The sequence below is a fragment of the Acomys minous genome, assembly GCF_964271855.1.
Source record: "Acomys minous genome assembly, chromosome: 8".
Classification (NCBI taxonomy): Eukaryota; Metazoa; Chordata; class Mammalia; order Rodentia; family Muridae; genus Acomys; species Acomys minous.
In genome coordinates this window covers 100316110-100342347 of record NC_140489.1, presented here as the reverse complement: position 1 = coordinate 100342347, position 26238 = coordinate 100316110, and the positions used below count along the sequence as shown (strand labels likewise).

At 40.0% G+C, this 26238-nt stretch overlaps 1 protein-coding gene across 6 annotated transcripts in view; it reads left to right on the top strand.

The window, feature by feature from the left end:
• Positions 1 to 26238, top strand: part of ITSN2 (intersectin 2) — a 111142-nt gene that overhangs the window by 35362 nt on the left and 49542 nt on the right. For 5 of the 6 annotated variants that reach the window (XM_084793402.1, XM_084793401.1, XM_084793400.1 and 2 more), the window contains exons 6-19: positions 266 to 472; positions 574 to 670; positions 1355 to 1494; positions 2669 to 2732; positions 3542 to 3679; positions 4088 to 4173; positions 5089 to 5351; positions 6165 to 6314; positions 8163 to 8303; positions 9601 to 9688; positions 13103 to 13242; positions 14469 to 14549; positions 22165 to 22301; positions 26095 to 26231. In XM_084793402.1, the coding sequence (XP_084649528.1) occupies positions 266 to 472; positions 574 to 670; positions 1355 to 1494; positions 2669 to 2732; positions 3542 to 3679; positions 4088 to 4173; positions 5089 to 5351; positions 6165 to 6314; positions 8163 to 8303; positions 9601 to 9688; positions 13103 to 13242; positions 14469 to 14549; positions 22165 to 22301; positions 26095 to 26231 (1869 nt within the window). The remainder of the gene's footprint in view (positions 1 to 265; positions 473 to 573; positions 671 to 1354; positions 1495 to 2668; positions 2733 to 3541; positions 3680 to 4087; positions 4174 to 5088; positions 5352 to 6164; positions 6315 to 8162; positions 8304 to 9600; positions 9689 to 13102; positions 13243 to 14468; positions 14550 to 22164; positions 22302 to 26094; positions 26232 to 26238) is intronic. The other variant, XM_084793403.1, reaches the window with a different exon arrangement.

The following is a 26238-nucleotide window of genomic DNA, read 5'->3' as shown; positions in this document are numbered from 1 at the left end:
ATAAGAGAAGGAAGACAAAATGACGACTATGCCTGCTTTTGTCCATACATGAAGATTAACATTCAAAGCAGTAGCTTATCTCCTTCACTTCAGATTCAAAGCTGCTTTAAGGAACATTGTAAGGATCATTTGCCCATGGTGTTTCTACAAAATTGAAGCTGCTTTTTGTGCTGTAACTTCTTCTTCTTTTTTTTTTTTTTTTTTGGCATGTATTTTATAGTTGATTTGCTACCATTGAAAATGTGTTCTCCTCTTCTGTCTTTAGGGATGGGAAGCATGCCCAACCTGTCCATTCATCAGCCATTGCCTCCAGTTGCACCGATAACAACACCCTTGTCTTCTGCAACTTCAGGGACCAGTATTCCTCCCCTAATGATGCCTGCTCCCCTAGTGCCTTCTGTTAGTACATCTTCACTACCAAATGGAACCGCCAGTCTCATTCAGCCTTTATCCATTCCTTATTCTTCTTCAAGTAAGTGTCTAGTAGGTCAGACACGTGAAGAAGCACCTGCTATGTCCTTCTTTGTGGAATTGCCTAGTATAAATCTTTTCCCTTTTATCGTTTCCTCCCAGCATTGCCTCATGCATCATCTTACAGTCTGATGATGGGAGGATTTGGTGGTGCTAGTATCCAGAAGGCCCAGTCTCTGATTGATCTAGGATCTAGTAGGTATGAATACTTAATGCACAGAACTGTCTGCTTTCAGTGTGGATTTCCACTTAATAAGCCCTTGCTTATCCAGGTTGTTCTTTGTAATAGACAAATATAAATACTTATACTTAAGTTTTCTTTTTGTTGTTGTTTTCTGAAGCAGGGTTTCTGTGTGTAGCCTTGGCTGTCCTGGAACTCAGTCTGTAGACCAGGCTGTCCTCGAAATAGAGATCTGCCTGCCTCGCTTCCTGAGTGCTGAGATTAAAGGTGTGTGCTGCCGTACCTGGCTGACGTGATGTTTTTTAAATTTTAGAAAACACAAAAGTATCATTTATTACTTTCCATAGAAATCATCATAATTCTCTTCAAAATGGTGTTACCTTTCATCCAGAAAAATATTGTATTGTAACTTAAATAGCCATTGACTTTTGTGACCTTTCTTCCCCTCTTAACATCACTGAACCATAGTTTAACAAAGTAAGAAATGTAGACAATATCTTTTAAGTATGCTTGGAAGATAAGGAATGCCATTTATAAAGTCCCTGGCCAGCAAACTGCCTGAACTTATAGGTTCTTAATAGATGGAGTTGTATGTATCTATTGGCATTATATTGTATATTGATTCTTAAAGTCTTTATCTTATAAAGTTTAATTAAATGTATTTATTTAGTAACGTAAACTTTTAAATACATTTTATTATAGCTCAACTTCCTCAACTGCTTCCCTCTCAGGGAACTCGCCCAAGACTGGGACCTCAGAGTGGGCAGTTCCTCAGCCTTCAAGGTTAAAGTATCGGCAAAAGTTCAACAGCCTAGACAAAAGCATGAGCGGATACCTCTCAGGTAACTGGCGTACAGTGCTTACAGGAGAGGGTTGGTTGCTCATGTAAACTTCTGAAAAGCTGATACTTGAATTTGTACTTTATGTCTTACCTAAAGTTCTAACACTGAAGGCATTTCATACATAAGAATATTGTAAGTGTGTAATTATTGAAAGATGGATTCATCTTGATTGCTTTCTTCAAGTACTTACACCAAGTTAAGTACAAGGAGTATACACCACACGTTTTGGAAAAGCATCTCTCAGAAAGATCATATTTCATCTTGTAAGCTTTGAAGTAAATAAAATCCCCAAACCGCAGGGCGCGGTAGTGGCAGCAATTAGCCTTAGCTCCTGGAGAGAACGCATTTTCTCCACTTGCCCTTTTCCCTGCTCATGCTTTACGCTCTAACTCAAATGTTCTACAGAAACATATTGCATAAATTTACAGTGGTTATACACAAGATATATACTTGTAATAGGCAAGTGTGTTCAACCATCTTTCACACTTCCTCTTCTCCCAGCCAATAAGTCTTATGTAGGACAAAGTGAATGATGGATAAAGGAAAAGGGGTCAGGAAAGAACTGTGATTTATGTCTTGAGTCATGGCATGGACAGTAGCGCAATTTATAGAGGAGAGAGCGGTCTGGAGTGAAAATTGGAGAAAGGGACATGATGGAGACAGAAGTTTTAGACATACTTTTTTTTTTTGAGATGCCCATTGAAACATATGTAGGTATGTGGTTGGATGTAGCAGTATAAATAGAGAGGAGGTGAGGTTTGGGCTGTGGAGGTACAAGCAGGGGCATCAGGCTGTAGATGCTTGTTGAAAACAGATAGAAAAGTGTGTTCAGGGGTTCCCAGAGGAGTGGCAGCCCTTATAGATCATGCAGGAAGAGAGAAACTGAAGACAGGACCGAGGGAAGAGCATGCATGCAGGGAAGTGTACGGGAGGTCAGGGCTGGAGAGCCTCTCCCCTCCACGCCTGTGGCTGGCCCGTGCTCTCAGAGCTGCCGTGCTGGAAGCAGGTGGAGGAACAGTGCATCCTCAGCAATCTCTGATTACCACGGAATGCCCAGTACCTGTCCCCTGGCACAAACATTTGGGTAGTGAATGTTCCAAAAAACAGCAGCATTGTTTGCATGGCTTAAAAGAGACTAAAGAAGTTTCCTTCTGTGGTTTTCTCACTCAATCAGGTTTTCAAGCTAGAAATGCTCTTCTTCAGTCGAATCTTTCTCAAACTCAGCTAGCTACTATTTGGTGAGTCTGTCCATTGATGATTTCAAACTATAGATTCTCTATTGTAAGAAATCTTTCTTGAAGATCGTTTCTGAAAAACCAAACAGAAAATCAGTGTTTCTGTAAAACTTTGTGACTCAAGTATGCTCCATAAGAGTGGGCGTTTGAAAGTTCTGTTCACTTGGGGAAGCGTGCATTCTTGAGAACTTCACCTTTGTTTTATAAGTAACACTGTAGTTTTCTTTTTCTTTCTTTCTTTCTTTCTTTCTTTCTTCTCCTCCTCCTTCTTTTCTCCTTCTCCTCCTCCTCCTTCTTCTTCTTCTTTTTTTTTTTTTTTTTTGGACTTACTTATTTTGTGTATGAGTGCTCCATCTGCATGTACACCAGCAGGCCAAAAGAGGGCACCAGATCACATTATATGGTTGTGAACTACCATGTGGTTGCTGGGAATTGAACTCAGGACCTCTGGAAGAGCAGACAGTGCTCTTAACCGCTGAGCCATCTCTCCAGCCTGTAGTTTTCTATAATGATTTAGGTTGCTGTCCAGAGATTATCTCATTTTAATGTAGTGAACTGAACATGAAGTATGAAAAATCACCTCCTCAGAATGGGCATTTGCTGTGATGATTCAATGCCTTCCCTTTCTTTTGGGCTATGAAAATTAAGGGTAAAAATTGACTCATTGTTTTGTATATATTTACATTTCACTAAAACATATTAACTTAGCATTTATACTGTCATTACTCTTAAAAATAAAAGCTGTACTCTTAATATAGTCAGTAAAAACTCTCAGTAGACTTGTAAATTGTGAGTTTTCACATTTCGTTTAGGACTCTGGCTGACATTGATGGTGATGGACAGTTGAAAGCTGAAGAGTTCATCCTGGCGATGCACCTCACCGACATGGCCAAAGCTGGACAGCCACTCCCACTGACCTTACCTCCCGAGCTCGTCCCTCCATCTTTCAGGTATGCAGTTCTGCAGGGCTGTGTTTTCATCATTTATGTGTCATTTTTACTTCGGAACTTGTTGAAGCCTGTGCTTTAGTTTAGAGGAGAGTTAATATTTGCTCTGTCCTTCAACTTTCATACTTAATGAGTGACACTGGGAAGTAAATAAGAGGCGTTGTTTTCATTATGTGATAGGGAAAAGTTTATCTGACTAAGAAAAACTTGCCCAGGAACAGTAATTAACTGAATCCAGATCTCTCTAACACCCAAGTACTTTGCACAGTATGACTAATGGCCATACTGTATTTCAAGTATCTCTAGTATTATACATTAAATATTAACTTGTTTTAAATGTTGGTAATCTGTATTTTTTTAGTCTGAAAATTCTCAGACTTTGTGACACTGATTGTTGTTTGTTCTTCTTAGAGGAGGAAAGCAAATTGATTCCATTAATGGAACTCTGCCTTCATATCAGAAAACACAAGAAGAAGAACCTCAGAAGAAATTGCCAGGTTTTAATTTTATACTTTTAAATTTTATTTTATTTTGGCTTTTTGAGACAAGGTTTCTCTTTGTATCAGCTCTAGCTGTCCTGCAACTCGCTCTGTAGACCAGGCTGGCCTCGAACTCACAGAGATCTGCCTGCCTCTGCCTCCCAAGTACTGGGATTAAAGGCCGTGCGCAGCCACCACACAGCTGAAATTTTATTTTTGAAGTATAAATAGAGTGTTTATAGACTTAAAAATTATCTGCTATATGAAAAAACCAGTGGATGAGAGTTGTAGCTATGTATGTATATATTACTGGGGATCAAGCCCCTGTGCTTAATGTAAACCATCCAAGCATTTCCACCACTGAGCTGCATCACCAGATCATTGGGTGGGTTTTTAAAAATTATTTATTCATTTTAATGAAGAGTAAAACTGAAAATGGTAACGGAAGAGGGGAGCATGTGAATATTTGGGAAATTTGTGTTTCTTCCATGTTAAGAAGAATCAGGTCAAGCTCTGTAATGAAATCCTTAGTTTGGAAAAATTGATTGATTGAAAGAGTATACACATGATTGTTTGAAAATTAGAAAAAAAAATTGGGGTTATAGCTCATTTGTAGACTGGCCAGAACTAAGTTTGCTCCCCAGCACTGAAAAACAAACAAACAAAACAAACAAACAAACAAAAAACTTCTTCAAAATGTTAATGACATATAAGAGATAAAACACAACAACACAACCTTGGTTATTTGAAGAAGTGAGTATTTTTATAGGAAATAAATCTTTCCTGTTTACATTTGAGTTAAAAGAATCCTTAGGGGAAATAAGAACACCCAAATGACTACCAGGACAGAGTATATTGAACTAGATGAGAGGTTCTGTAGGCTGCGGGAGAAGCATACAGTCTGTCTGTCTGTCTTTCTTTCTTCTCTTTTAGTTACTTTCGAGGACAAACGGAAAGCCAACTACGAACGAGGAAACATGGAACTGGAGAAGCGGCGCCAAGCCCTGATGGAGCAGCAGCAGAGGGAGGCCGAGCGTAAAGCCCAGAAAGAAAAGGAAGAGTGGGAGCGGAAGCAGAGAGAACTACAAGAACAGGAATGGAAGAAGCAACTGGAATTGGAAAAGCGCTTGGAGAAACAGAGGGAACTGGAGAGACAGCGGGAGGAAGAGCGGAGAAAAGAGATAGAAAGACGAGAGGTAATTTTCAAGTTATTTCCTAAGAAAATCCCTGATTTAATAAACGAGTACATTTTGTTTAAGAATCTGCTGACCTTTTCAGTCCTGTTGTGCTTTTCCGTCTGTATCATGTCACTCTAGATCCTGTACAGAGTTAAAGAGTGAGTCACACTCCCCTTGATGGGGGAAAGAGGCTCGTTGTGTGTACGGACTTGAAGGCTTCCTGGTGCAGAGCTGGGGAGGCCTCAGTCAGAGGACTGATTGCACGGCTGAGCAGGGGGTCAGGCAGAGGAGGACACTGGGGGAAAGCAGGCCTAGAACTCACAGTCACGGTCTGACTTGAAGTGCAGGGAGATGAAGATGCAAAGAGGAACAAGAAGTCTGGTCTACAAAGCAAGTCCAGGACAGCCGAGGGCACACAGAGACACTCTGTCTCAAAAAACCAAAACAACTCCGTCTCAAAAAAACTAAATAAATAAATAAATAAATAAATAAATAAATAAAAGAAACACTGGTTGTATTTTTAAAGAGCCAGGAACAGAACACAGTGAATTACAGTGCTGGGGAAAATTATAAGTGGAATTGTATCTCCTCTGATTCCAGAATAAAGGGATAATTACTTCTCTTGTTTTTTATACTTAGTACAACAAAAAGATGGTTCAGTGATGAATAAAAGACACTTTTGTGGCTGTCTTAAGGCCCATTGAGAAAGCAACATTTGCTCACCTACCCTTAGGCACTATTGCCACTCACTCCTAAACACCGTCATTCCATGACATTTTAGATAATGCAGATTTTGTAAATTTAAAAGTTTCATTAATTTGTTAATTTTAGGCAGCAAAACAGGAGCTTGAAAGACAGCGTCGGTTAGAATGGGAAAGAATCCGTCGACAGGAGCTTCTCAATCAGAAGAATAGAGAGCAAGAAGAAATCATCAGGCTGACCTCTAAAAGGAAGAGTCTCCATCTTGAGCTGGAAGCAGTGGTAAGGCTAAAGTTTGCATGGAATTTATCTGAGCAATGCTGGTATTTCCTATCCAGGGTTTGCTTGAATAAAATGAGTTCGGTTGCTAAGTAGGAAAACAAACAAACAAACAAAACCAAATAGCTTACCTAAATATCTCTTGCTGTTTCCTTCAGTTTGAAAAGCTAATTTTTAACTAATATTAGTCATTCTAATTAACTGCTTTTTACACAGCAAATGTTAGAGGGTCAGGTTCTTTGAAATGGGAAGGTAAAGAGATCTAGAACCTGTGCTAGAATATGTCAGGATTTTTCATAACGAGTGCTTACCTATGTGCCAGAACCAAATTTGCATCTTGTGCAGTGGCAGCTGAGTTTTTCCTTGGGTGGGGTGGAGGGATGGCTTGAATTGCATTGAAATTATTTTTTAAAATAAATCATCATAATCTCTTTGGTCAGAAAGATGCTATTTTGTGGCTTTAAGTTAATTTATAGGAATATCATGACTATTAATCATGCCACAGTGCCACACAGAGGTCTAAAGCCCTGAGCTTCTGTATGCAATATGGATGTCTCAGAACCATTATTTTGATGGCCTAGTTTTTCTTAAAAATGGGAGAAAACGGAGTGGCCAGGTAGCTCAACAGGTGAAGCCACTTGCTGCCACACCTGGCAAGCTGAGCTTAGACTCTGGGACCCATAGTTCAGGGAGGAAACTGACCCCCACCAATTGCTCTCTGACCTCTGTGCACACCCACACATATACACACAATATAAATAAATATAAAAAATTAATGTTAAAAAAAAACTTAACATTGCCTTAAGGCTTGAGGTAACACAGCAGCACAATAGCATGGGTCAGTATCCGGAAGGGCCAGTCTGTGCTTCCACATGGTGAAGATAAAATGAGCTCTAGAACTTCTATAACATACTCCTTTTAGTGAGCAGTTTTCAGAATATAAGACATTAACTAGTCAAACTTTCATCAGTGACAACCCATTTCTCCTCACTCCACTGCATTTTTGCTAGCGCTGTAGCAACAAAACACCACAGGCTGAGATCCCAAAAGCAGAAAGTCAAGGTGTGGCTCCTGGTGAGGCCTCACTCTGTCCTGTGACTTCCTCTGTGCATGCGCATTTCTAGAATCCTTTCTGTCCTCTTCTTCTCCTTCAGTGAATTGCTCCAGTTAGATTGGGGCCTATTCCAAAGACTTTTTTTTATTTGTTTGTTTTGTTTTTACCCTAATTTCCTCTTTAAAGTGTGTTTCTCTAAGTGTTAGACAAATTTGGCTTGGAGGGTGAAGTGACAGTTCACTCTTTACTACCCACCCCATGCTCCTTCCTGGATCTTATGGACAATTTCTTCTCTCTGCTTTATTGGCCTCCCCAGGGCCAATAGGGTATTCTTCACATAAGGAAAAGAGCAGTGTAGGATAAATGGAGTGAAACCCAGAACTTCCTTCTGGACACTGGTTAGCTAACGCAGATTAGAAAATAACACTGAAACCAGAGAAGGAGAGGCTAATGCTAAATATCACATGCAAGCATTTAAAGAATAATTAAATATGTTTTGAGAGTGTTTATGTAGTTGTGAATACATGATCCAGAAAAAAATCCAGTGTGATGTCTTTGTGAACTTTCATCATGACATATAGGCTCTTGCTCTCAGAATGACTTGCTTCTTGGTAATAACTCTTCATATAAATGAATGTGAAGTGAATCCCACTGGATTATCGACCTTCTTCTCCTCAGACTATGAATCATAAATGTCATCTGAAATTTAGCTAAATGAAAGGATTTTTCTCCTGAAGGGAATATATCCTGTTAGCACTTTTTAAAAAACCATATATGTGTATATGATCTTCCTATAGAATGGAAAACATCAACAGATCTCAGGCAGACTTCAAGATGTCCGAATCAGAAAACAAACACAAAAGACTGAGCTAGAAGTTTTGGACAAACAGTGTGACCTGGAGATTATGGAAATCAAACAGCTCCAACAGGAACTTCAGGTGGGTGTTCTGCTGCTCAGTGGTCTGTAGACACGTGCCGTCGCCTGCCATTCCTCCTGTGGGTGATGTGCTTTGGGAATCTGAGTTTCTGGCATACCTGTGATAGAAAAGATCGGAAAGTCTACTCCCTCTTAGAACTGGGCTTGACATGGTTAGGTTCTGCTTAAATTTATACATAAACACTCACCACTTCGAACTTCACCAAAAATATCTTTATAGCTGGGTGGTGGTGGCGCACGCCTTTAGTCCCAGCACTCGGGAGGCAGAGGCAGGTGGATTGCTGTGAGTTTGAGGACAGCCTGGTCTACAAAGCGAGTCCAGGACAGCCAAGATAACACAGAGAAATCCTGTCTCAAAAAAACAAAAAAGAAAAAAACCACCAACAACAACCCAAAACTTTATGTATTGTTTTTGTCCATTTGGAGCTCAGGGCACTAATACTTACTGACAGGTGTACTCCACCACAAAAGCAGCCTCTTCTTGCTGTACTCTCACATGCCAGTGAGCAATGCAGGACCAAATCCCCTTAATGAGGGACAGTCCTCGGAGTTTAATCACGTCCTTCAGCCATACCCCTGAACACTGTAGTTCTGGGAATCAAGTATCAGCGCTGGATTATGGCAGAACACCTGTGTTCATACCACATTATACATTGCAATAAAGTGTTGCTATGCCTTTTAGGAAGTTTTGATTAGAAGTTAGTCTTTCAGAACAGTGATGAGAAAATATTAAATGTTTCTCTCAGAGACCCAGGTACATCTTTGCTTCTGAAGCAGAGTCTGGTCCAATTATTGCTGTTTGAAAGTAGGGACGCTGCAAGTATTGTCCACCTGAGAGCCCTCTTATGTAACTTTTTACTGAAAGGATGGATAATCAGGGTTCCCATGGTCACAGCAAAGCCATTTCTTACATGGTTTAAAACTGCTTCCCTATTTCTCCCTAGGATTTCAGCCCCTCTTTGATGTACACATAGGCATTATGGAGTGCCATGGCCTGTGTGCACATGCTGTCTAGTACACAGATGCCCTCTCGTTCTTTGCCAACTGTCATCCATCACAGTGCAGAAAGTTTAGTCTCTAGACACGCATTGATGAACGCATTCTTGATTCCTTTAAATTCAGCCAGCCATTCCTAAGTATTTGCCTAAATATTTTCTTTTTATATCCTATATAATTCTACACTACAACCAAGTAGCATTTTTATTTTGTGTAAAAGTGATTAAGTCATATTTTAAAGTTTTAAAAATATTCTTGGACATTGTATTGTTTTAATGAGATTCTAATTTTCTTTTTTAAAGGAATATCAAAATAAGCTTATCTATCTCGTACCTGAAAAGCAACTATTAAATGAAAGAATTAAAAACATGCAGCTCAATAACACACCTGGTAAGTCTCTAAGTTTTGTTGTGTTTCTTTTCTAAATAATTATTAATATATTATTATTTTTAAAATGGCATTCTACTAAATTAAGTTTTTGTCTATAAGTTAAAAGTTTCAGAATAATGTGGAAAATATTATCACAAATTGTATTAGCTGCTTATCTCATAGCTGTGACCAGATACCTGACAAGAAATAACTGAAGAAAGGAAAGGTTTATTTTTAACTCACAGTTTAGGTACCAAGTAATCAATGAGAAAGCGTGATCTCATATGTGAATAGTGTAAGGAAAAGTGGATAACTACATGCAAAACAGTAAAATGCTCCTTATCTTATCCTAGACATGAAAATCAACTGAAAATGAATTAAAGACCTGAGCTTGGGCATAGTAGCTCATGCCTGTCCTAGCGCTTGGTAGACTGAGGCAAGAGGAGTGCCGTGAAGTCAGACTGGTCTGGGCTACATAGCAAATTCCATGACACCCTGGCCTAAAGAATGAGACCCTGTCTCAAAACCCAAAGCAACAAAGATAGATCAAAACCTAAACATAAGACACAAGCTATAAAATGCTCAGAAGAGAACAGACAAAAGTACCTTGACATCTTTTACAACCATTTTAGTATAATATTTTTATTAATTCTTTGAGAATGTCATACAGTGGACTTTGATCATATTTAGTCCCACTCCCCCTGACTCCTCCCAGATCCACCCCTGCCTCCCCAGCTCGCCTTCAGTTCAGATCCACCCCTGCCTCCCCAGCTCACCTTCAGTTCAGATCCACCCCTGCCTCCCCAGCTCGCCTTCAGTTCAGATCCACCCCTGCCTCCCCAGCTCACCTTCAGTTCAGATCCACCCCTGCCTCCCCAGCTCGCCTTCAGTTCAGATCCACCCCTGCCTCCCCAGCTCACCTTCAGTTCAGATCCACCCCTGCCTCCCCAGCTCGCCTTCAGTTCCTCCTTTTTGTTTAGCAGGCGTTTTAAAAATGACTTTATTTTGGCTGGGCATGATGTTACACACCTTTAATCCCAGCACTCAGGAGGCAGAGATAGGTGGATATCTGTGAGTTCAAGGACAGCATGGTCTACAGAGCAAGTTTAGGACAGCCAGGGCTGTTAACACAGAGAAACCCTGTCTCACAAAAAATTATATGTTTGTGTGTTTTGTCTGCACGTATGTCTAGACACTGCAAGTGTGCGGTGCCTGGGTGGCCAGGAGAGGGCATTAGGTCTGCTAGAACTGGACTTACATACAGCCATGAGCAGCCATGGGGTGCCGGGAATCAAACCCCGGATGTCTGGAAGAGCAGCCAGTACTCTTAGCCACTGAGCCATCTCTTTAGCCCTAGTAACAGATTTTTTTTTAATCATCAAAAAGAAACTGTCATACAAATGATCTTTTAATATCATCAAAAGCTCAAGAAATATGAAATAAGCCATTCTATCTCAAACTAAAAGTTTTCTGCACAGCCAAGGAAATGCCCAAGATGAAAAGGTGACCCACAGACTGAGAGGAAATATATGAGAATCATGTACCTGTTAGAGCTTTGATATCCAAATATATAAGGAATTCATACAACCCAATTTTTAAAAATCCCCCAAACAGTAGAAAATCCCCCACATGGCTCAATTTAAAAACAAAAAACAGATAAAAATGAGTATCTGAAGAGTGGTCAGTATAGTTAATCATCTCATACCTCAAGGATAGATGTTATCAGGAAGGGAAGAAATACGTGTTGGCAAGAGAGAAAAGGAAAATCTAGCACACCATTGGTGGGAAGGTAAATCAGAACAGGTATTATAGAAAATAATAAAGCATATTCTTACATAATTAGAAGTTAAACTGCCATCTGGCCCATATCTGAGTGTGGAGCTGAAAGAAGTAAATCGCTGTCTGAAAGGCGTGGGTACTCCATGTTCATTGTAGCATCTGCATGCCAGGTTGGGAACAGATGCCCATCAATAGGAAATGAAAGTGTGTGCATACACATCTTATACCTTAAACAACAACAACAGTAACAACAAAGAAGCTGGTGAGGTGATACACACCTGTAACCCCAGCACCCAGAGAGGCAAAGGCAGGTAGATCTCAGTGAGTTCGAAACCAGCTTGGTCTACAAAGCTTGCCCAAGACAGCCAAGGCTACACAGAGAACCCCTTTCTCAAAGAACCAAAACCAAACACAAGAGGGATCCAGTGCCATATGTGACATCATGAGTAATCCAGTCAGATGAGTCAGCCATGGAAATAAGAAAGTGCATTGTGTCACATGTGAACTCTAAACAAGCTGAACTCAGAGAAACACAGGAGAATGGTGCCTATGCTTAAATGGGATAGCCGCAGTCTAGCTTCTATGGAAATGGAACTAAAGCTACATGTCCTAATTGATAAAATATATTGTTAAATTTAAATTAACCTAAGACTGGGTTTGTGGCTCAGGGGCAGAGTGCTTACCTGGCATGTGTGTGTGAGGCCCTGCGTCTATCTCTACTAACACCAAAATTTAAAAAGTAAATAGAGGTTTGTGTGTTACAGAATGCTGTAGATACTGTAGGTCTACTAAGTAAAAGTAAATAGAGGTTTGTGTGTTACAGAATGCTGTAGATACTGTAGGTCTACTAAGTAAAAGTAAATAGAGGTTTGTGTGTTACAGAATGCTGTAGATACTGTAGGTCTACTAAGTAAAAGCTGAATGAGCACACACATATCTAAGTGTGTATTCATTCATAACAAATACTGAAAGGAAAAGTTAGGGTTTCACATCCAGGAGGACTTAGCTTTTTACTCTGTATGTTTATTTTTATTCAAATTCTGTACTTGCTTTCCATACCCTAAAAATAAAAATTTTAGGATATGAATTTATATAGTAGTGTTACTATTTTGTTTTAAGGTAAAACACTATTTTTATGCCTAGTTTCTCTATCCTTGTGTAAATTTTTTAAAATCGTGTACATCTTAACATGAGTTGTTAAATAATCCTGTCAGCAATGCTTACTGGGTCTTTGCTGTGGGTGGTCCTCTGGTTTTGAGATCATTATGAGTATGTACAAAACGACTTCAGCAGCACATCCTGTTGCCTCAGTACACTTTCTGCATACCTGTTACCTGAGGTGCACTTTCTGTCATGCCTGTATATTCACCTTCTTTAACAAGGTGAATGGTATCATGCCCGTTGCTTTGGTCAAAAACTTTTTCTAATGTGGAGTTTTTCAAGTCCCGATCCTTTCAGTTAGAACCAATACTTATATCTATTAACTTTGAGGACCTTTGCAAGATATTATTTGGGAGTAGAAAGTAGTGTCTCTTCTATTCACGTATGTTAATAATATATACCTTTTGTGTTTCTTTAGTTACATCTTTTTGACCAGACAGGAAATGACATAAACTTCTGTCAAATGTGAACTGACTTGATATTTTTGTACTTCAGATTCAGGGATCAGTTTACTTCATAAAAAATCATTAGAAAAGGAAGAATTATGCCAAAGACTTAAAGAACAATTAGATGCTCTTGAAAAAGAAACTGCATCTAAGCTTTCAGAAATGGATTCATTTAACAATCAACTGAAGGTATTTATCTTCTATTATCCTCACATTGTTGTAGCTGCTTCCTTTAAGAGCTACTGTTAGTACATGTATTACATTTTCATAGTTGATTATACCACTGCAATTGCCAGAATCATCATAATATTGCTTTAATGTTCTCTAAAATTTTAGTAAATATTGTGTCATAAGACTAAATCTTTTCCCCTGAGTTTCAGATTTTGATGGCTATGTGCTCTCTTTATTGGCATCCATGTATCTCAGAAACAACTGCCTAGGCTGGAGAGAGGGCTCAGCCGTTAAAGGCTAGGCTCACAACCAAAAACAACTGCCATTGTCAGCACTTCAGAAGTAATCTCAGCAACATCCTAAAGTGTAAAACAGGCTGGTTGTGGGGGTGCACACCTGTAAACCCCAGAAGTTGGGAGGCTGACACATCAGGGTCAGAATTCAAGGCCCTTTCTCAGCAACCTAGAGACTTTAAGACCAGCTTGGGCTTTATGACACCCTGTCTCAAAAGGGGGGGAGGGGTGAACATGGAAATTTCAAATTTTCTCTAATGGTAGATCTTCTTCTAACATCCTAAATTCTTTTCGTTTGTCTCTTTGCTCTAAAATAATTAACCCTAGTGTTTAGTGAAATCTAAAGGGAATCTGAGACTATTAACTTCATATGAAAAGAGGAGTTCACGATTCATTAGTTTACTGTTTGATGCTGTGGCAGAGCAGGTGCCCAAGCACACTGTGTGTCCTTTCCTTTTCCTAATTGGGTACTGAAGCCATACGAATGGAGACAATAAAATGTTAGTTGGATACTGAAACTATGAATGGAGGTTAAAAAAAAAAAAGCTAAAAACTAGACTAATGGTATTTCATTCCAATTTGGGAGTAGTCTTAGTTCATCCTTTGCTAACTATGCATAAAATTATCAGAGCACACAGTGTTATATGGTAATTCTTTAAGAAAACTTTCTTCATATGGCTTTTATCTTGTTGGCTTATTCAGAGTAACATTAGCAACAACTAGGAATAAACAGCGTGATTTTAAAAAAAAAGGCATCGTGGTGGCTTCAGTGAAGGACAGAAAGCTGAGAATAATGCTGATAATGTACTTTACACAAAGATAGAGTCTTTAGAAAATTAAAACATGATCATTTGTCACTGATGGTCAAACAAGCCAGTCAAATTACCTTCCTTAAATTCTTTTTAAGTCTGTACATAGTTTAACTGGCCTTTTGTCTGCCTTATCTTACAGTGTGGGAATATGGATGACTCTGTTCTTCAGTGCCTTTTGTCTCTGCTAAGCTGTCTCAACAACCTCTTCCTCTTACTTAAGGTTATTTTCTAATATCTAGCTTCCTTTTTTTATGTTACTTTACTGTTTTCTTTTTTTAAACTGGACTATTCTTTGCCTTTATCTGATTATCTTTGTTTGGAAAAACCATAAACCAGAAACCCTTTTTTTCCCTTCTGTTTGCTCTAATGTCCTTCTGCTGTCTAATTGCCTGATTGAGTCTAATGCCAGAAGCCAGGAAAAGCTGCCCGCAGTGTCCACCTTCATGTAGAGCCCACTGGCTCCTTACATTATCCCTGCTCATTGGGTTAACTAATGGGATGACTCAGGAGAAAACAAAGGGAATGTGAGAGCAAATCGCCATATCCCTTAAAGCCAGGAAGTTTCTATCTGCAGTCTAGGGCAGGTTCATGTCTTGTGTGTACCAGGCTGCGTCCTAATTAAGGAATAAGGAAAAATGTAAAGAATCAGTAATACAAGGGCATCATTACTTGTCAGGCCATGTGTTCTAACATACTTAAACTTGAAGTAGAAATTAATATGTGTAAATTATATGCTTTGCCATGTGTAATTCACAGACTATTTGAAATATCAATGAATTCCACCTTTAGTGTAGTTTAAAGAAAGGTGATTTATATTGACCACTTGCCTCCCCTACTACTCAGTGCTAAAATGTATGCAATAGGCAGTTTCATGTATCTCCCACAGTAACTACACCTCAGCTCTTGGGAAGGTAGCAGCAGCAGGGGCCCAAATGTTGATATATAGGAGTAGAGTGTGACTGACCAGGCTATCTGGTCTCAGAATTTTGCTATAGATCACATAGAGACTGAAGTGTGAGTTTCTTCATTGTAAAATGAAGTTCAGTGCAGATTTGTGGACTATACGCATTGCAGAACAGTCTGATTCCTCGAGCCAGCATTGGTTCTCTCCAGGCAGCCGCCTCTCCTGTCTTGCTTTACTTTCTTCCTTCTGCTTCCTGCCTATTGCTTATTGATACTTTCAAAAGAGGCAATTTAGGACGCTAAAGGGGTGTGAAATCTGTAAGGCAGTGGCTAGGAAGCTTGACTGTGGTTACAGAAAGCAAGAAAAGAAGCCTTTGTAGTCATGCTGGAAGGTGATACAGAGAGATCACTTAACACAGTGCTGGGAAATTCCATAGACTCCACAGCAGCTCCGTTGAGGACTCCTGAAAGTGCCATTTCAGTTGAGTAGTAAACAGAAGCTGGGTGAGCAGTGGGTGGGATTGAATACTGTTAAGTGTGTATGAGCAGCTCTGAAGAGACTAAGAAGAAGGCATGAGGCTGACAGGTGTTAAATGAAGGCACAAGGAGACCTTAAAGAAGACCACAGGGAGGAAGCTGATTATAAATAAGTATTATAATTGATAAATCACAGTCCCTGGTTACCTCTATGCCATGAAAAGGGGCTGGTGTTAAAAAAAAAAAAAAGCCAGATGTTGCACATCTACCTGTAATCCCAGTGCTAGGGAGACTAGATGGTAAGGGATCCCATTTCAAAACATATGGTGAATGCTATGTCAGCCATACTCCAGGGAAGGCCCACCTAGGAGCAGTCAGCCAGCACAACTGGACTCCATGGGGGTTTTGTCTGTGTCTTTGGTTTTAAAAGAGAAAGAGAATATGAAGTTGGGTGGGTAGGAAGTTGGGGGAGGAATTGGGGGAGGAGTTGGGGGAGGGGATTGAATATGATCAAAACACATTGTATGAAATTCTTAACGAATAAATAAAAGACATTATTAGAAAATAATCTGGAAAACAATTGAAGAAGACATCTTATGTTGAACTTTGGCGCACGCGCACACACACACACACACACACACACACACACACACACACACAAAGAGGAAAGGAAAAAAAGAAGGAAAAAAGAAAACTCCAGAGCATAGATTAAAGGATTTCTTTAAAAAGAATATTTCTACATGCTAGAGGGATAGATCAGTAGGAGTCGTTTCTAGGTGAGATTTTTAGGAAAAAGAATATATGGGGGATTAGGAATTTTCAGGAGGGAAGGAGATCAGCCTAAAGTAGGTGCATTGGTGGGCAGGCGTGAATGAGTACACACGTGAGAGAAGAAAACAATGTATTAAGCAGTGTTAAAAGCCTGTTTCATTCCAGGTCATGAGTTTAAACTGAAGACTGCATGCCTACTTACATGATACTCTCTCATAATATATAGCTGGGATGATAAAGCACAGAGATGGCTCGGCTAGTGAAGTAGGCTCCTGGCTTCATAGAGGTTTGAGATTTTAGCAGACGTTGTTCAAGATGGGAGGGAAGGGGAGTTATAGATCCTAACATGAGAGTTATGATAAAGATAAGCTGAAATAGGAACTGGCTGTACAAGGATCTTAAAGGAACAGGTGCTGATGAAGAAAGCCAACAGAGTGGGGGTCTCAGTGAAACTGAGGAATCCTTGACGTGGCAAAGGCAAAGTAGCTCAGAGGCTAACAGCTTATGTGGGAGAAAGGTATGTGGCTAGTGGTGGTTCTGTTTTTGATGATTATAGAATTCAAGGCACAATGGTAAGAATGATCAATTTAGAAGCATTTCAAAAGTCTATCCTCAGAGTTAGGTTTTGATTGGGCCATCAACACAGAGGTAAAAAGACATGCATAAATGAAAATTAGTGACCAGGTGATCAGTAGGTGGTGATGAAATAGCATGCATATGCTCACAGACACAGGGTGGGGTACTTTGTGAACCCCCATGTGTTACACAAATACTTTTGTTCTTATCATGTGATAAAAAGCCACTACCACTGACTCTGAATAGTAACTGAAGAAGTGCTTTTCCATAGAAGGAAAACGGAATCTGCCAACACTAGAATTGTTAGTGGTACCTGCCAGGTGGCAAAGGGCAACTTGGATGTCAGTTATACATCTTCTCTCCAAGATGAGGTATAGTAGCAGAAAGTGTGAGCCTGAAGAGCTCTGAGTCATGTGATAGGAACTTTGGTTTCTGAAGCAAAGCATCTTACTCATATTTATGCTGTGGACTCCTCTCTAGATCACAGGGACTGGAGGTGTAACTTAAGGTTAGAGTACTTGCCTAGCATGCACTTAGCCCTAAGTCCAATCCCCAACTCTACCATGTGTGTGTGCACATATATATGTATGTGTACATATATACATGTATATGTGTGTGAACATTATATGCTTTAAAAATAAATTATCAAACATAAAAGTTCTAGAATATGTTTTTATGTTTATGAATTGATAAGATCTAGTGACAAATATACTATTTTTAAGTTAAGATATCAAGTAATCTATAATGATAAGAACATCTTCAGTTTCTGTTTTTGAAAATGTAATAAATATTAGTAATACCATGGTGGTGTATTGCTTGCATTTGACATTGATGGAAATCCTGGGTTTCAAATAGAAGTTAGTGAAAATAAAAATCAATTTTGTTCCTAGCCACATTCATGGACTTCTGACTCGTACTAAAAATAATTTTAAAATCTTAGTATATTGACCCTCAAATTACAAACTGTTGCCCCAGAATGAAAGCAAAGTGGTTTGGTATGCTCATTTTCTTGTCTGCTTTTTTCTCTGTTAAAGAGATCAGGATGATAGGATTCCCGCTTTGATAATTTTGTTACTTTGTTACTTACAGATCTTGAGGCTATGTTGCTGTATGAATAGATTTACAATTGTAGTTGACTGGTGCATGGGTCCCTTTGTCATGGTGTCCCCTCTAGAGATGCTTCTTGCCTTGAGGACTAGTTGGTTTTTTTTTTTTCCTATCATCCCAGACTGGGAGACTCAGGCAAGTCCTGAGCTACCCCGAGAGATAGCTCTCTTGGCAAAGTGCTGGCTATGTAAGCACGAAAACCTGAATTCAACCACAACCATGCACAGAGAAGTCTGGGCCTGGAGGTATGCTTATAACCCTAGTGCAGGAAGTAAGAGATACAGTGTGGGAGGGAGTCAGACACAGAGTAACCCCTGGGGCAAGCTGGCCTATCCTGATTGCTGACTCCCAGGTCCCAGTGAGAGGCTCTGTCTCAAAAACAAGGTAGAGAGTCCTGAGGAAAGATACTCAAGGTTGACTTCTGCTTGCAAGCCTGTGTTCATGCATACGCACATAAGTGTGCACACAATACACACGCACACACCTTTATGAGGGATATTTCCTGATATATTAGTCTAAACGTGCCCCACTTTCTTTTGCCCTGTTGGCATGGTGTATCTTTTTCCATCTTATGTATAAGTTGTTGTTTATTTCATTTACATTTTATCTTATAAGCAACATAGTTATAGTTTATAATTTCAGTTTCATATTTAGTTGGAATTGTTGGTCTGTTTAATATATTTACTGACAAATTTGGACTGTAAAATGTCATTTTATTTCTTCTGTTATTTCTTTTGTCTCATCTATTTTGTGTTTCTTTTTCTCATCTTGCCCTTTTTTAGTTTATTTATTTATATACAGTTTCATGCATATATATTAATGTACTCTGAGCATAGTCGCTGACCATTATCCTTTCTAAAAAGTCTTCCTCCTTCTTACATTTTCTAAAAGCCTACTTCATGTAATCAGGATTCTGCCTGAGCATGGGTGGGGAGGTATTTACTTTACTTAAGCTATGGCGGTTTAACAATGGTTACACCCACCCCTGCCCAGCAACCATTAATTGTCAGGAGTTCCTTCAGGGAGGGATGTTTTTGTTTAACTCTACTTCACTGGTCTTTGTAGCCTCATTATACCTTTTTGTTTTCTTTTCTGGTATTAGGTATCCTCAGCTTACAATGTTCATCCTTGATCTATTTAGTATCAATATTAATTTGCTAATGTCTGTATGCAGTGTGTATGCCCAGTGCCTGCAGAGACCAGAAGAGGGCGTCAGCTCCTCTGAGACTGGAGTTGGGGATGGTTGTGACCTGCACTGTAGGTGCTGGGAGTCAAACCTGAGTCCTCTGGAAGGGCAGCCTTAACTGCTGAGCCGTCTCTCCAGCCCTTTTTCTTATTTCATTGACTTCTGGTATACTTGATTGGATATTCATTTTTATTTTGATAAATGAGTCCTCTTCTTTCCAGAGGCAATTTTCTTTTGCTTTGGGCAAACAAAATGGCACAAATCACCTTAATTCAATTACTGACTGAGCTGATTCAAAGTGGGACTTCTGTGATGGTTTGAGTGAGAACGGCCTTCGTAGGCTATATTTAAATGCTTAGGAAAGACAGGGATGTGTGGCCATCTTGGAGGAGGTGTGTCACTGGGGTATGCTTTGCGGTTTCAGAAGCCCACACCATTCCCAGTTAGCTGTCTCTGCCTCACACTTGTAAATCAGATGTATGTTCTCAGCTACTGCTCCAGCTCATGTCTGTTGCCTGATCCACGTTCCTTACCATGATGGGCGTGGACTGTAGCTCTCTGGAACCATTGGCCCCTTACTTACTCCCTAATCCTGAGGGGTCCATGATAGACAATTAAAATGGGCCCTCCTCTTCAGGAGGAATTCCAGCCTGTTTACCACAGCTCTTCCGAGAGGTGGATGCTCTGCTTAGCTCCCTAGCCACTGCTTTCTCTCAGCTTCTCAGATGGATGAGTGCCTGGAAAAAGAAAGCTTGGGTGTCAGGTGTCTTTCGCCTCTCTCTGGTGCCTTGACAGTGTTCCAGTGCATGTAAACAAGTACTTTTTATATTTTATTCAACTTCCTACTTCTTGGCAGAACTTGAAACTGTAAGATTACTCAGTCTTTGCTGGGAAAGGTCCCAGTTATTAGACTTTTTGTCCTTAGCCAGCCATTGGAAGAAGGTCCATTTCAAGGACTAAAGGCTTGAAATAAAACCTCCTTGGAAAATTCCTGCAGCTCAATCTCAAAGGATGAGTTGGAGGGCTAAGGGCACACAGGTTACGTTCAGACATTAATTGGGTTGCTCTTTATACTCCCTCAAAATTGGTGGTATTCTCCTGAGTCCTGGCTCCTGTCACTAATAGCTAATATCTATTGAGAATCTAAGAATGTGGCCTGCAATGCTATAAGCACTTGACCAGGATTAATTCATTTTGCTGCCTGGCAACTCTGTGAGACACATTCAGATAAGGAAACTGTAAAACTTCACTTCGATAGTACAAGTAGTTCCTGACAGAACCTGACTCACATTTGCAGGCTCCTCCTAGAGGCACGCTTCTTAACGCTAGGCCAGCCTGCTTCTCCACATAGCCACTGTGCTCTTTTGCTTTTCAGTTAAATTTAGAGGCAAAAATAACAAATAAAATCATGGAAACTAAGGCCTGTACATAGCATTTGTGTAAGTCGCAGACACTTGGACAGTCTCAGTCACCACGCTACCCTTAGGCCAGGTAGCTTGTTTCTGGAAATACACAGGTTGTCTTGGTTTGGGTTTAAGAGTTTTATGACTAGGAGGGTGAAAGGACACCATACAGTTTAAAAACAACAACAAAACCAAACTAAAACATGTTCAAATATTATTTAGCTCCCTAATTTGCTATTAAATTTCTTTTGATTATTTTAGGATTTACCCCCTTCTTTCTTTTCTTTCTCTATTTTTTGTTTGTTTGTTGTTTTAGTTGTTGGTTGTTATTAGTTTTCTCTTTCCTTCAGCTTTGTTTTCTCTTTTTATTTTCTTTTTTCCTTTTTTTTCTACCCTTGTTAATTATTCTGTAGATTCCAAGGGAAAGAAAATCAGTTCAAAATGGTGGCTATTGAAAGGAGACCAGGATGAGTGAGTGGGAGGATGGCTGCTGGAAACGGCCCTTCCTGCAACGCTGAGCAGTGGAGCTGAAGACCGGGCTCCCCGGTCCTCTGCTCTGCTCTGCTCGGTCTCTAATTTCTACCTCTGCTTCATGCTGACTTCATTTCTGTCACTCATGCTCTCACTTGGCAGTAACGGAGCCAGGGTTAGTTTATCTCAGTGTAATGAGCCAGAGAAGTCTCTCTTTTTACCTGATCAAGGTGTCTGTATCCCAGAAAAGTTCTGACCCAGCTTGGATCATATTCATGTCCTGTTGACCAGTCATTCTGAGCACAGAAATGAAGTTCTGTAATTGTTTAGACCAAGAGTAATGATCGCTTCTGAATGGAAATACAAGGAACACTGGGACTGCAAAATCCGCTATGTATTCTTGTGACCCCAGGACTGGGAAGGCAGAGACAGACAGGTCCCTGAGGCTTGCTGGCCAGCCAGTGCAAGGTACTAGGCAAGTTTCTGGCCAATGAGAGAGTTATTGCAAAAAACAAGGAGTTTGGTGCCTGAGGAATGATACCTAAGGTTGGCCTAGGCCTCTGGCCTACACCACACACACACACACACACACACACTTACTTTACAAATTTTTTCTTTAAATGTTATTACAAGCAAATTTTTCCATATTTTGATGAATTATATTTTCAATTGAAAACAATACTTCAAATAATTGGTTTATTAGCTATTTTATGTTCTTTATACATGAACTGATGTGGAAATAAGTGAATTTAGCATGTATTTGTCTTAGTAGATGCATGAAGTACTTATTGTATTTAGGCTTTTATATAATTTAAATAGTTCTTGTAGACCTTTAAATCTTTTAATTATACTTATCTAGGTAATTTGTTTTTAGTGCAAATACTACATTGTAAATATGATTAAAATATTTAAGTATTGACTTACTTGTATTTTATCCGTAGGAACTAAGAGAAAGCTATAATACACAGCAGTTAGCCCTTGAACAACTTCATAAAATCAAACGTGACAAATTGAAGGAAATTGAAAGAAAAAGATTAGAGCAAATTCAAAAAAAGAAACTAGAAGATGAGGCTGCAAGGTAATTAATATAACCTCGTTTTATACTATATTACTATTAAATGAATGTATTATATGAATGAATGTATGAGGTGCAGTGTATGTCCAATGACTGTATTGTATTATGGATGTGTTGTGAATGTGTGAATAAATGTATTTTGAGGGTAATACCTGAAGTTATCCTCTGGCTCCTACATGTACACATATAGGCATGAGCACCCCTATACATGAATGAGCATGTGTGCATATACATGCATGAGGAGACTTATACATGTACTATATTACTATTAAAATTATGCTGGGTAATAGTGGCACATGCCTTTAATCCCAGCACTCAGGGGCAGAGGCAAGATCTCTGTGAGTTCCCAGGACAGTCAGGGCTACACAGAGAAACCCTGTCTACAAATAAATAAATAGATAAATCAATCAATCTAGCTTTGTTGCACATTGCTCTTGTTTATGAAAATGTAGATACTGATCAGATTCCAAATTTCATCAATTTAATTCTCCTTTTAGGTACTGAGTTTTCATTACCCAAGTACATGGCCTACTAGTGAAAGATAAGGGCATGGAAGTGCAGCCTGGTTTGGGATTCTTGGCCTTTCCTTTACTATCTGAGGGACACTAGCAAGCAGACTGTTGCTCTTTCTAAACCTTGGTTTCTCCATTTGAAAAAAGAGACTGCCGTTTACCTCATAGAAAACTGTAGGCCTTAAGAAAATAATGTAGCTGGAATCATGTGTGTCTTGTGCATTGCACATAGCCAACCCTCATTAGTTCTCTATTGTTGTTGTTAATTTACCAGTATGACCTAATCATGTTTATTATCAGACCTATAGTTATTATTATTATGGGAGTAGTTTTCTAACCCACTAGCAATCAATCAAGACACAGACACCTGTTATATTTTAAAATAGCCTTAGTTAAGCTGGAGCAGGGCAGATAGTAATCCCCTAAACTACTTCCCATAGTAAGGCAGGAATGGGAACACCTCCCCAGTCCCATGCCATCTGGTTCTAATAATTTCTATCAAGCTACCTCCCATCCATAATTCCCAAATACTTGTTAATTATCATCATCTAGGCCAAGTCTCCATCCACGTCAGCCATGTGCTTCTCCTCCACCTAACCCATGATGGTGCAACCTTCTTCTCCTCCTCTCCTCCGGTCTTCCCAAGATTCTCTCTGTCTCCCCAAGCCCAAGAACCTTAGCCCTGCCCAGGTGTGGTGGCCTGTTATTGGTCAAACAGGTTAGGCTCTTAGGTAAGGTGGGTCACAGAGACTGCAAACAGTAATTAGCATCAAAATACATCAGACCAACCTCCAACACTGTCTTGATAATAAATCTGTTGTTCCCTGCAAGATCATTAGAAAAGAGCCATATAAAGTGATTTTACTTTTTAAAAAGACTGTCACATGCTGCTGGTGCAGTTTTCTCTAGGCCACTAAGGTGCACTGATTGTCTCCATTAGAGCAGAGGGAAGAGGCCCAGGACATCTGAAACACAGGCCTTTCCTTTAGAAGATGTATGTGGTTGTTTGGGGCTTTTTGTCTTTTTACTTTTGTCAGTAAAATCCTTTGGTTTTCCCAAGTTCTCCAGTGTCAGAAATTAGTATAATTAGTAAACAAATATTAATGAGCCAGTAATCCTCTGCCTTAGTAAGGAACAGATGAGTGGCATCTGTGGCAGAGCTAACAGACACTGTGGAGGTAAGAAGCACATCTCCACTTAGTGAGCCTCTGTCCTTAGTGGCTGCAAAATGACCAGTGCCAGCACGAGTTTGTGGAGTGACAGCTTCTGGGTGTGACGCAGATCCACAAGGGATTCCTCATTCACACAGCTGTGAGGTCAGACAGCTAAAGAGCTTTAGTATCATTTGAGGTACCCGACATCCACGGCCTCCTAGCCAGAGAGACTAGAATAGTACAGAAGGGAGGGGCTCAGTCAGTAACGGGCTTCCCCTGTAAGTATGATGAGCTAAGTTTGAGCCCCAGAGTCCAGGTAAAAGTGTGGTGGTGCACGGTTCCAACTCACTGGCCAACCAGTCTCGCCCAAGAAAGACACTGGCTTGAAGGAGGTGGACACGGCTTTTGAGGGTGATGCCTGAAGCTGTCCTCTGGCTCCTACATGTACACATACATGCATGAGCACACATACGGGCATGGGAGCACACACATACCATGGCCACACAAAAATACAAATGTGAGCACACATACATGTAGGCACAAGTACACGCATATATGCATTTTTTAAAGAATAATATAGAAATAGAGATAGTGCAGTTCTTCACCTAGCACTTACCTTGTGCCATTCGACATTACGAGGGGATCTAAGCAGTGGTCACACACTCATTGGATGAGACTTTTCTGTTGATACATTCAACTCACACTTCCTTTTAGGCTTTTAATTCTTATTAGTCATACGCATTTTCATTTTATTCATCTTTGTACACTTTGTCTTACTGTAGTAAACCAAAGAAGTAATGTAGGATCTTATCAGTCCAGAGCTTCATGTTAGTACCACATCTTGGTTTCTCGGCCATTTGCCTACGTGTGGTCCTTTTCCTCTTCCAGCCTATTGGTAATAGCTAGGTAAGGCTTCACATTGAGGATGGGCATCACCTGTTTCTGGACTAGGTTTTTACTCACTCTTGCCTCAGAACATTTACCACAATGTAATGAATTTTCTGGAGTTGTTTATGATGCTGTGGTAATCATACCAAGGCCACTAGGTCATCCCTGGCTTTGTATACTCTATCCTATGTAGTCCCCATCTCAGGCATTAATTCACAGCTGTGGGTAAGAGAAATGCCTTCTATGTTTTCAGACCCCTCAACCTTTGTCCTATTACAGCATGCTTTCCTCTAGAAGCTTTGTACAGCTTTGAACCAAATCTGCGTTCCGGATAATGAACCAGGAGTATGACGTTTAAAGCAATTCGAGATCCTTCTACGTTTTTAATTACCCAGAAAGAAAACTTACTTTTTCTATTGTTACCTCAAAAGTCTTTACATTCACTTAGACAGAGCTTTCCCTCCACCCCTAGGCATGTTTCTATGACACATGACAGTTGAGTACTGGAACTAACATTTATTATAGCTCTCTCACATACATTTTTATGACCTCATTCAGAGAAAGAGTCGCCACTACTACATTTAGCATCTTCCTAAACCTCAGCTCTGTCAGAGTAGCAGAGATCGTTCCTGGATATATCCCTGGGATTGCACGTTTATACCCCACCTAAGTGAGAACTTTGACTTATTCTGAAATCTCTATCTTTCTTAATTGCTGAAGAAATTTAGAAAGTCTGGGTAAGGATCTCAAATTGCTTTAAACATCATGTTCATGGTTCATTATCCTGAACGCAGATTTGGTTCAAAGCTGTCTGTACAAAGCTTCTAGAGGAAGCATAGGACAGAGGTTGAGGGGTCTGAAATCATGGAAAGAAAGCTGGTCCCAGGGCTGCTCTGGCCGCAGTCTCTGCCAGTCTAATGGAGCTGAGGCTTAGGGAGGATGTGTGGAAAGTACAGACAGGAAGAAGCTTTAGATTTGCTGAACGGATCCCTTCTTACTTTTTTCTTGGGTTTAGAGGGAGTTTGGGGTCTGGAATGTTGTTGTTTGTACTCTCCATCGTAGTCTGCGGTTTCTCTTGGCTAACTGGTTTCCCTCCACTCCTCTCTCCGCATCCCTTGGCTGGTCCTTGCTAGTTCTCCAGCCAGTGGGAACCAGATCTTCCGAGTGCGTGTTAACTTGTTTTGGTTTGGGTGTGCCACATATTAGGATGCTATGTAAACTCTTAGTTTCTCTTATTTAAAGGAAAGCAAAGCAAGGAAAAGAAAACTTGTGGAGAGAAAATATTAGAAAGGAAGAAGAAGAAAAACAAAAGCGGCTTCAAGAAGAAAAATCACAGGAGAAAACTCAAGAAGAGGAACGAAAAGCTGAAGCAAAACAAAGTAAGGC